Genomic DNA, 12,311 nt, shown 5'->3' with positions numbered 1-12,311 from the left:
AAGCAGGTAAGTGAGGCTGGGTGAAGGTTGTTAATAGCAGAGTGGGTGAGAGAGAAACCATGAGTCTACTCTTGGGTCCTGGAAGATCCTCATCTCTCTTATTAACAAAGTAACGATTAAGGGACAGACTCCCTCAGGTACTGCTTTGTAGGAGTCTAAATTCCCTGTCCCTACAAGGCCCATCTAAATCGAACCTAAACAGTCTACCATCTTACAGCTCGTCAGAGCTTCCTACCATGGTGATGGTAACTCATTACAGAGTCAGGATGAGCTCCTGATGTCAGACAGACCTGGATTCAAATATTGGTCCTCCACTAATACTACAGTAGCTATGCTACTTTGAGTAAGTTACTGAATTTCTCCATGTATGAGTTTCCTGAAAACTAACACGTATAGATTCATTCAATCATCTATTAAGACTAGGTATGTGCAAGTCCCCAAACTTAATGTTAATTTTTCTCACTACTTGTGAGGTAGAGTATATTGAGATCCTCTATACCCAGTCTATACATAACAATTTTTTTTAGCAAATACCTGCTCTAGTGAGCTAAATTTCTAAAATTCCTTAAATCTCAAAGAGTCATCACTATAATTATAACAAGACATATAATGACAGAAAAACAGGAAGACTCAGGCAAAATTCTCCCATTAGGAATACTGAAGACACTTGCCTCATAACACATATACATAGAAAACAGCACTATGGAAAAATTGTACGTTATCATCGCTTTCTTGAGTTCAAAGGGTTTTCGATTCTCCATGAGCTTTGGTCCTAGAGAAGTGACAAAATAGACATAGAATCCCAGGATGATGGTTTGTGGCAGAGGTGAGGACATGAGGAGCCAGTCTTCAACTCTTGGATCTAAAAACAAAATGTAAGTGCACATTCATTGAGCCAAGAAATAACTGACAGCAACCAGCATTTCTTAAACAAGCACCTAGATCCTAATGTTGACAGTAGACTATTTGGTCAATGATCACTACTGTCTATGGAAGCCTAAGAGTAAGGGCTAGGAGTAGGGCTCCTACTGAAGAGTAAAAAGAGTAGGGCTGTTACCACCACAGGCCTCAAAGGACAAAGGGAGGCAGGTAGTGGTTACCAGAACCCAGGAGTCAAATGGACAAGCCCTCCAGGAGAGGAGCTGTGACCTTCAGTGGAGGGAATGGGCCAGCATAAGGCAACTATGGAAGTGACTGGGGAATTAACATCTCAATACCACTCTCCTCTCTCTCTCTTTCTAGTTTCCTGGGGTTCTCCATTGGTTGAAACCAACCAGAACCAGATGGTAGGAGAGTAAGCCTGTGGATATAGTCTACTGTGTTCCTCACGGTCCAGCACAGGATACAGAGTAGATCTGGGGAACAGAGGACATGCAGCAAAGTTCCACCATCCATCTATAACCACTAGCAACATTTTAGAGTTTCTCCACCCAGATATTCTTTTATATATAAAAATATGTTTCTGTTTGCTGTTTCTTGACTTTCTTCTTTCCCCAAGGAAACTGGGACATTTCCATATATTCTGTATCACAGAATCAGAGAACTGAAAGGGACCTTAGCGTTAACTACTTAAAGTGTGGGACTAGGTGTCCAAAATAGGCTAGCTAACCTGACATTTGGGGGGGGGGGGGGAACTATATTGGCCTCATAACCATGTAAAGAGAAATTCACCTGGTCACTGCTCATTCTAGACCAGGAGAATTAGATCAGTTAAAAATTGCAACTTGAGGGGCACCTGGGTGTCTCAATCAGTTATGCATCAGACTCCTGACTTTGGCTCAGGTCATAATCTCACAGTTTCTAAGATCGAGCCCCACACTGGGCTCTATGCTGACAGCATGGAGCCTGCCTGGGATTCTCTCTCTCCCTCTCTCTTTGCCCTTCTCCCACTCATGTGCTCTCTCTCTCAAAATAAATAAACATTTTTTTTAAAACACTGCAACTCAAGATAAAATGTGCTTTGAAGATGAAAAGTTCAGCACAGGGAATATAGTTAATAATGCTGTAATGGTGACAGATGGTACCCACTCTTATCATGGTGAGTGTAGAGTAATGTAAAGAACTGCTGAATTAATATCCTGTATATCTAAAACTAATATAACAGTGTATGTCAATTATACTTCAATAATGAAATTTTTTAAAAGCATTTGAGAAAAAAATATATATGCCAAATCAACAGTGGACTTGCAAAAATAACAGGTATTCCTGAACAGGAGAAAAACAGAAAAATATTCAAATAGATCATAAAATATTTTTCTGAAAAAATGAAAATCAAAACTAATCTTTATGTCAAAATACTTACCATGTATCAGGAAGTAAATACTAATGAATAAACAAATACAGATGTATGTACAGTTCTTGTATTGCAAGGATAAACAAAATTTCTATAAGCATGAAGAAAGAAGCAACAAATCTTAAAATGAAAAAATGTCAGACTTGTCCCACAAGTTTCTTAACACCAATTGACCACAAAAAAAGGATCAATATATATAGACTGATAGAAAAATTGATATAATCTAAGCATTCTTAATATATTTAAAATGTTGTTCAAGTAGAAAAGGAAAAAAAACATTAAAGTCAAACTTATTATTATTTATAATATGAGCTATTATTACAGGATAAATAATTTGAGTAATTATTTTAATGCATCAAGTATAAAAAGTGACCAAACTAGCAGTTAAAAATACCTTAAAAGGGGCACCTGGGTGGCTCAGTCTGTTGACCGTCTGACTTCAGCTCAGGTCATGATCTAACACGGCTTGTGAGTTCGAGCCCCACATCGGGCTCTGTGCTGACAGCTCAGAGCCTGGAGCCTGCTTCAGAATCTGTGTGTGTGTGTGTGTGTCTTTCTGCCCCTCCCCTGCTCATACTCTGTCTCTCTTTCTCAAAAATAAATAAACATTTAAAAAGGATACTCTTATGAGATAATTGGGAAAATATAAATACTGGTTGAATTCTTGATGATGATGATGTTTTATTTCAATGTAATTATAGTATTACGGCTATATTTTGATGTCTGAAAATATTTTTATTTTTTTAATATTTTCTAAAGTTTATTTATTTATTTTGAGAGAGAGAGAGAGGGAGGGATGGGGCAGAAATACAGAGGGAAAGAGAGAATCCCAAGCAGGCACCACACTGTCCACACACAGCCAGATGTAGGGCTAGATCTCACCAACCATGAGATCATGACTTAAGATGAAATCAAGAGTTGACACTTAACCAACTGAGCCACACAGGCACCCCTGAAAATATTTTTTTATTTATTAAAAAAAATTTTTTTAATGTTAATTTATTTTTGAGGTGGGGAAGGGCAGAGAGAGAGAGAAGGGGAGACACAGAATCCGAAGCAGGCTCCAGGCTCTGAGCTTTCAGCACAGAGCCTGACATGGGGCTTGGACTCATGAACTGTGAGATCATGACCTGAGCCAAAACCAAGAGTCAGGCACTTAACCAACTGAGCCACCCAGGCACCCCTAGAACATTTCTATGGAGACCTCCAAAGGCACCTGGATATTTGGATCTGGAATTAGGAGAGAGATCTGGGCTAAGGATGTACTATTGGGGGTCATTATCACATAAAAGATGAACAATAGAGCCACGCAAGTGGCTGAGGAAAGAGCATAGAGTAAGAAGCCTGAGTGATTCAAGTCAGAATCTTCAGGACTCAATCTTCACAGGAGGAATGGTACATGAGAAAACTATAAAAAAGAATGAGGAGTGGCCAGAGAGGCAGAAGGAGAACCAGAGAAGTAGGCTATCTGGAGGCCAAGTGAAGAGTTAATCTTTGGAAGGAGTCAAAGGATAAAATGAAGCAGAGAGACAAAGTAAAATGTAGACTGAAAAGTGATACTGGATTTAATAAAAGGAAGTCACTGATGCTCTCAGCAGGAACAATTTCAGTCAAGTATCCTACACAAGATAGAAATTCAACAAAAGTTTGCTGAAAGACATTCATAAAAACACAAAGTTCTTAAAATTAAAATCTTAAATTAAATCTTAAAGTTCTTAAAATTAAAATTAAAATCACTGATGTGCTGTGTTAGTGTGTTAGCATGTTGTTGCTTCTGTTAGTGACCATCCTTCTCTTCAACAAGTTCCCCAAACATCTGTAAACGGCCATGAGGAATGCTAGCCACAGGCCTGTAACTCACCAGGGAAGTCTCCATAAATAAAAGTTGTCACACAAATGGGGACTTAACGGACAGAATCAGAACTGCTCAAACTTTGTTGAATTTTTCCTGTCGGTGGATAATCCGAAGCTTAGAGGAGCATTGTAAGCCACAGGAATATGTCTAGTTTTTATCTCCAATGAAATAAAGACTGAAAACTAGTACCAAAGAAGACCACTGGTAGGATATTAATATTATCGCCTTTGGATGGTAACAGTATGGATGATTTTCACTTTTTGCCTTTTTCTTTAAGCCATTTAAAATGTTTCTGTTCTTAAAAGACATCGTAGGCATGACTGAAAACTAGGATTTTTTGTGTGTCGGTAAAGGAATTCCTGAACTAAAGATATATTTTATTTTATTCTTTTATTGACACATCAGGGGGAAAAATATCAAATGACATCATCTTTCTGTTTTCCTTTGGTAGCAGTAGAAAGAAAACAAGGCAGGAAAAGCATGCTGGGCTGGCTCAGGAAGCAGGAAAAAAAAAACACTTTAAAATGGATAATTTTTTCCTGTAATTTAACATTTTAATCATATACCTTCTATCAAAATCCTATGTGTAACTTTCACATTTTGTAAATTTAAAAATACCATTGTATCTTTTAACAAAAACTAGCTAATTTCATGCTATGTTCATAAGACAATATACCAAGTTTGGGGGCTTTAAAATCCTATTTTTAGTGAGCTTTGGAGTCAGCGGGCCTGGGTTCTGACCCTGGGCTCTCCCACTGACTCGTGTGATCCTGGGCCACTGATATCACTTTTCCGCGCTTACTTCCCTCATATGTGAATTGGGCATAAAGCAACATGTAACTCATAGGGGATTTAGTGAGTATGTAAAGAGCCTATGTGTAGAGAGCCTGGCACAACATAAGGGCTCAGTAATTATGCATTGCTATTATTACAACACATATCAATTCTGTCAGCATAGCAGAATCACCTCTGCAGGATTTAAAAATCAAATCGTCAAAAAAATGGCCCTGACCGAACTGCATCAGAATCCTAGGGCATGGGTCCCAGGCATCCATAAGCTGCTGAGGTGACCATTATGAACTGTCAGAGTTAAGAACCAAGGGTTCAGGAGCACCTGGGTGGCTCAGTCAGTTGGGCATCCAACTTCGGCTGAGGTCATGATCTCATAGCTTGTGAGTTTGAGCCCCACATCAGGCTCTGTGCTGACAGCTCAGAGCCTGGAGTCTGCTTCTGATTCTGTGTCTCCTTCTTTCTCTGCCCCTCCTCTGCTCACACTCTGTGTCTGTCTCTCCCTCAAAAATAAACAAACACACAAAAAAGAACCAAAGGTTTAGTGCTTCTTTCACCTACACCTAGGGCCTCAGCATCCCTTACTACGTGCTCTGTAGTGGTCTTTTATGTGGTTTCCCTGCCCTGGATCCAATTTGCTACATCTTGTCTTCCATACAACTGCCAAGTTCACTTTCTAAAAGTACAGCTCTGTTCAGATTATTCCTCTGCTTCAATCAGCTCTCCCTACTGAGCAAATAAAAGTCAAAGTCTTTAACATGATGTTCATGACTCTGGTTATTGTTAACACTGACAACTGTTCATTTTTCCTGCCTTCTTTCTCAATGATGGTTATACCTTTCTAGATAGGAAGCCCACGTCCCTGTGAGGTAGGGGCTCCCCACGACAAGATGTCTATAAATCACGTACAGATGGTGACTTGTTTAGGGAGTTGTAGAGGGGACTGCTTGATGACATTTAAAGGCTGTGATCAGACTAAATTTAAAGTCTATGATAAAGACTCACTCTGTGATCCCACAAATTATAAAAGGTTCAGGGGTGAAGTGAACTCTGTTTTCCCCACAGACAAGAGGCTGAGGGGAAGAGTGTTTCATGTACCTTCTATTTGGCATCAGGGCTGGATTTAAGTGTCATAAGTAAAGAGAGCCAAGATGAAATAAGAGGATAGGAAGGCAGGTTGTCTGAAATCCATACCCCAGTGGTTATCGCAGTTCTGACTTATTGCTAGGCTAACAATATTTTTTCAAAGAGTGTTCCAGAGAGAGAGAGTACAGGGAAAGTAGAAGTGCCACATACATAGAATTTTAATGAGCTTTTCCATCAACTACTTGTAAGAGAGTATTCTCTTCTTAAGTAGCATGTACTAGCTCAAGTACACCCTTTAAAATTCAAAGCACCAACAAGATGAAGAAGTTGGAAGGAAAAGCAAACATGTGCCTCCAGCACGTAGTGAAATACTAAAGGTTCCGAATGGCAGCAACCTTGTTCATACTCCGTCTTCTTGTAAAAAGATCATAACTAGGTTTGAAAAGCCATTGTTACTAACAAAACACAAGGAAAGTTACTTCTAAAACATTAAAAAGTTTCCGTTTTTCTACAGTCCAAAACGCTACTAGAACATTATTTCAAAATTTGACATTTCATATCTAAGAATCACCATAAATCCTCTTACAGCTTAGTGTTAATTAAGTCATATTTAAATCTGTAGCTGTGGAATTTTCCACATGAAATAACTATGCAGTATCACCACTTCCCTAGCAATCAGAAAACCAAAGAATAACAGTAGGTTTCCCGAATGCTACTCAGGAATAGGGCCAATGCCAAGAATACATTTGAAATTCTTGGCCCTTGATCATGGGTTCAGACCTTCCCAGGGCAAGCAAAGTAAAACTGGACTGAGATGGCCAGGAGTGATTTCTAATGGCTCTCTGAGATCAATATCACACTAAGCAGAAGCAAAAACCTCTCCTGTTACACCTGATAGTGTTCTCACAAAGTTGTAAATCTAACACAAAACATTTTAACCCTCTAGTCCCTGAGTTAAAAAAATAGGAAGAGATATTTGAAAAAAGCATATGCTACATCAAAAGTATTTTCAGAGGAAAGTAGTCTTTCCGTCATCTGTAACACCACCACCATTTATGCTGAGATACTTCCTAAGTAACAGAGCACTTTCATGTATATTGTCTGGTAGCTCATAGGTACCATTCTCACCTCTGTTTTGCTAAAAAAGAAACATCTATTTAACACAGACAATCATTTGTTCAAGACCACCTAGCCTGTCCATTGAAGTAGAACTTAAATCTAGGTCTTCTCATTATACATCCCTAAATCCTCTCTCCTCTCTCCCTAACCACTTCCAGCCCTTTATCATTCTTCATTTTCATATTACTTTATTATTACATATTACTCATATCCTTTATTCTCATATTACTCGGCTTTTCAATGTAAGTATTCCTAATAAAAAAGAGTCATTCCGGGGAGCCTGGGTGGCTCAGTCGGTTGAGCTTCGGCTCAGGTCAGCCGACTTCGGCTCAGGTCATGATCTCACGGTCCGTGAGTTCGAGCCCCGCATCGGGTTCTGTGATGACAGCTCAGAGCCTGGAGCCTGCTTTGGATTCTGTGTTTCCCTCTCTCTCCGACCCTCCCCTGTTCATGCTCTGTCTCTCTCTGTCTCAAAAATAAACATTAAAAAAAAAAAAAAGAGTCATTCCATGGATAAAAGTGGAAGTGGAATTCAGAAGCAGTTCATTTAAAAACATTTTATACTTCTAGCAGTATACAGGTATTAGTCATTATCTAAATTGATTTGGCTCTTGAGTTAGGATATTGATTATCTGAATCTCTTGAGCTCTTGCATTTGGTATAGTGAATAGCAAGACTTGGATAGCAAGAAACTTGTGCTTCCAGATGGGTCCATTTCAAAAAATATACCCAAATCTATTTGGCTCCCAAGTTCAAATCATGAGATTTTGGGTAGCAAGGTACACCTTTATTTTGAAAAGCAATGAAAATATTAATATTTTTAAAAATATAAAACAAATAAAAGTGAAAGCCATTAGAACGAGACAAAAAATTAGAACTTAAATACTGAATGTATGAGAACTACTGTAAATTTTCAGAGAAGCATAACCTCTCAAGAAATCTGTGTGTTCTCAAAATCATTATATTCACTGAAAAACTAAAGAAAAAAAAGGGAGAAATATGGAAATAATCATTCTCCATCCCCCTGCCAGATTGAAGCTGCTCTATTTATAGGATACTAAAAAAACCCTTGGCGTTCTTCAAGGGCAAATCTGTTGAGACCTTTTTTAGTGAAATAAAATTGGTCTTTAGCAGTCTCCTGAGAAAGATGGCAACCATGAGACAGTGTATCTTTGCTGAAATCCGCATGAATTAGAAAATAATTCCACTTGCGCTAAATGCCAAGAGGTCACACTTTTTCTTCCTGCATTTGATGAACATGTGATTTCTGGATAAGGAAGAACTAATCTAAAGTAGTGATGGTGGTGAATACGTGTAAAATAATTCAAATGTGAAATACCAGAATACCAATCAAAATCAGAAAACAAAAGTTCTAGTCTTTTCTGCCAACAACTAACCACAGTCTCAGGAAGGTCATATCTCTGAGCTTCAGTGTCTTACATTCTAATGTGAGGAGTTAGTTCTTTGAAGAAGCCTAGGTCCAACTCAGCTCTACCACACTCCGATTGCTTGTTTACTTAAAAGTTGTTTTGCCTTTGTTATATTTTTTAAATGCTTTGTGATGGTTATAAAAGCAACACACATTTGTGCGGTATAAAACATAGATAAGTAGGGGTATCTGGGTGGCTCAGTTGGTTAAGCATCCGACTTTCGGTTTCAACTCAGGTCATGATCTTGCAGTTTTGTGAGTTCAAGCCCTGCATCAGGCTCTGCACTGGCAGCGCGGGGAGCCTGCTTGGGATTCTATTTCCCTCTCTCTCTGTCCCTCTCCCACTCTGTCTCTCTCAAAATAAATAAACTTTAAAAATAAATAAATAAAACGTAGATAAGTAAATAGAAACTACCCATAATCCCATCACACAGAAACAAGTGTTCTCACAAAAGAAATGTACTGATGTTTTATAACCTGTTTTTCATTTAACATATTTAAACTTGAATTGGCACTAAACGTTCTTCTGGAACATTGATTTTTATTTTTTAAAATGTGCAAAATAAGAAGGCAGACACTTCAGTATTACTCAGAGATTGCCCTATGAAAATTCCCTGCCCTTTCTGATACATCCCTGAGGGTGCAGGCCCTCCCATTCAAGATTTATCATTAATGGCATTAAGTGCTATTTCCCTTAGGAGCATTAGGGCAGAATCAAGCTAAGAGCACTGTGCCTCAAAAATCAGTTTTAATGATTACTGAGTTGGAATGTACCATCATTTATTAACCAATTTCTTTCACTGAATATTAAAGCTATTTTCATTGTTATAAACATTATTATAAATAAACATCTATGTAGCTCTTTGTACATATTTGTAATGAGAACAGTGACACTTCCGTTTCATTAACTAGTAATAAAAATCAATATCTGAAGCGTCTACAAGGGAGTATTAAGTTGTAGTCTCTCATTCTGTTTCACTAAAATCCTATGAAATATAGGAATCTGATATGAAAAGGAAAGATGTTCCTTAAGTAGGAAATTTGGTTACTTACCAGCATCTTTGATCCAATTATCATAAAGACGCACAGTCCTCGAAGTAAGATCACTGAAGGCCATTTTCCACAGGATTTACTGGCTCTTACAATGGGTTCTTCAGTAAAATAAAAGAGAAATGAGTTTATGATCTATAAATGCAAATAAAGCCAAATTCTAATATAACAATATTATAAATGCTAAATATTTAATAGGAATACTTGGCAAAAAAACAAACTTGTACTGAGGGTAAATGCATTAGTGAATCACATTAAACCCTGATACAGTGGCAAACATTTAAGATTTTTCACCATTATAAGAACAATGCTTACTTTGCTGAAAAAGGCTGACATTCTAGGTAAAAGACATAAAAGGAGTAAATGATTCTAAGAACTTTCATAAGCGTATCTCCCTTTTATTGAAACCACACAGATCAGAAAAGGACTGTACCTCCCATGGCAATTTGAAATAAAAACCTAGTAGAAGAAAGTCAAGAAGATATACAAACCTTCAGAGAAGCTACTCTGATCCAAAACTTACAGCTGATGTTCAGGCATAATAAGGTCTTCTATATGCAAGTCTTTACAATTTAAGTGGAATACAGGTAGAAAGAGGAAGGAAAGAAGATCCACAACAACCAAGGAAAAGCTGCCTCCTTTATCTTGACAGAAAGATAAGAATAGTTGGAAAAAAAGTCTTCTGGAAAGGAAGGAAGGAAGGAAGGAAGGAAGGAAGGAAGGAAGGAAGGAAGGAAGAGAGAGAGAAAGAAAGAAAGAAAGAAAGAAAGAGAAAGAAAAGAAAAGAAAAGAAAGAAAAGAAAAAAAAGAAAGGGATAAGTGATGGGAAACTAGCTCTATTATGTATTAAAAGATATTCTAAATCTTTAATAATTAAAGTGTGACACTGGCACATGAAGAAGCAAACCAATGGAACAGAGCAGAACATCCAAGAACACATCAAATACCGTTAAGAATTTAGAACGGTATTTTGTAAATACTCAGATGTACACTTTCCCACATTTTAACTTCTCTATAATTAGCATACATCTTACAAGTGGATGGTGTGTTATCAAATGAACAGTGTATTTGATTCAAAGTCATAAAGTGGGAAAATAAAATAGCTCTGGAGATGGATGGTGGTGACAGTTGCACAACAATGTAACTGTACTTAATGCCACTGAACTTTACACTTAAAAATGGTTAAAATGGTAAATTTTACATTATGTAAATTTTATCATGATAAAAAAAGAAATCCTTTATGCCTGCAACAGGAAAATTCAAACTTTCTTCTAGCATTCTGAAATAAATCCATTTTAGAATATATATATACATATATACACAAAATATATAAATATATAGACAAATATATTACAAATACAAAATATATAAATATATTTTAAGACATATGGTATATGATAATGGTAGCATCTCAAACCAATGGGCACTGAATTGCCAGCAGTTCTTCAAAAAATGGTGTGATAAGACCACCTGGGTGGATGAGTGGGTTAAGCGTCCGACTTCGGTTCAGGTCTAATCTCGCAGTTCACAAGTTCAAGCCCCACATCAGGCTCTGTGCTGACAGCTCCCAGCCTAAAGCCTGCTTCAGATTCTGTGTGTGTGTCTCTCTCTCTGCCCCTCCGCTGCTCATGCTCTCTGTCTCTCTCTCCCTCTCTCTCAAAAATAAATAAAACCATTTTTTAAAATGGTGTGATAGAACTAGATGGCCATCTAGAAAAAAACTGAGTCCAAACATTATACTATAAACCAAGATAAACTCCAAGTAGATCAAAGATTTAAATAAGAAAAACAGAACCATGAAAGTACTAGATGGCAAAAAAAGAACACTTTTCTCACCTTGGAGTGGGAAAGGAGTTTCTAACTTTGACTTAAAATCCAAAAGATATAAGAGAAGACTAACAAATTTAGCCACATGAAAATCAAGAGGAAAAAAGTAAAAAGTAAAAAATGGCCAACAGGAAAAAAATATGTCCAGTTCATACACAAATGCTACTCTCCTTAATAAAGAGTTCCAAGAAATTGATAAGAAAAAGACCTAGAAGTCAAGAAAAACATGGGCAAATTTCATTGGAAAAGAAATACAAATGGCTCTTAAACATATGAAAACTCGTTTAATTTTAATCAGATAAGAAATCTACAATATTTTATTATAGCGGATGGACCAAAGTCCAAACATTTTTATCAATCAGATTGGCCAAAATCCAAAAATGTGTTGACAGGACTGTGGCAAACTCATACAGTGCTGGTCAGAGTGCAAATGAGCATAACCCTTAGTAATGGCAATTTGGCACTAACTATAAATGTGTATCTTTTATCCTAGCAATGCTACTCCTAGAAACTCATCCTACAGATACACATGCACATGTACAGAATGACATATATTCAAGGTTATTCATTGCATCAGTTAGTAACAGCAAAAGACTAGAAACAAGCCAAGTGTCTATTAAAAGCGGACTGGTTAATAAATCATAATGCATCTAAACCATGAAATATTATGCTATTGTAAGTAAGAATGAGGAAGTGCTCCATGTACTGATATGGAAAGATATCCAAGATAAATGTCTATGTGAAAAAAAGCAAAGGAAGGTACATAATTTTTAAATGACTAACTTTTACATTAAAAAGGAAGGAAGGAATGAGAATACAAGTTTGCATTTATTTATTTTAGCACAAAACAGACTGTAAAAAGA

At 37.2% G+C, this 12,311-nt stretch overlaps 1 protein-coding gene across 3 annotated transcripts in view; it reads right to left on the bottom strand.

The window, feature by feature from the left end:
- The window catches only part of ELOVL7 (ELOVL fatty acid elongase 7), a 74,003-nt gene that overhangs the window by 18,136 nt on the left and 43,556 nt on the right, over positions 1-12,311 (bottom strand). For 2 of the 3 annotated variants that reach the window (XM_060635724.3, XM_060635726.3), the window contains exons 2-3: positions 9,625-9,722; positions 672-862 (exon numbers count right to left, since the gene is read on the bottom strand). In XM_060635724.3, the coding sequence (XP_060491707.1) occupies positions 672-862; positions 9,625-9,688 (255 nt within the window). In that variant the 5' untranslated portion in view covers positions 9,689-9,722. Of the gene's footprint in view, positions 1-671; positions 863-9,624; positions 9,723-12,311 lie in introns of those variants that run through there. The other variant, XM_060635727.3, reaches the window with a different exon arrangement.

Source organism: Panthera onca, chromosome A1 (assembly GCF_046562875.1).
Source record: "Panthera onca isolate mPanOnc1 chromosome A1, mPanOnc1 haplotype 2, whole genome shotgun sequence".
NCBI lineage: Eukaryota > Metazoa > Chordata > Mammalia > Carnivora > Felidae > Panthera > Panthera onca.
Note: the sequence above shows the minus strand (reverse complement) of the source record. Positions and strands in the feature narration are given on the sequence as shown.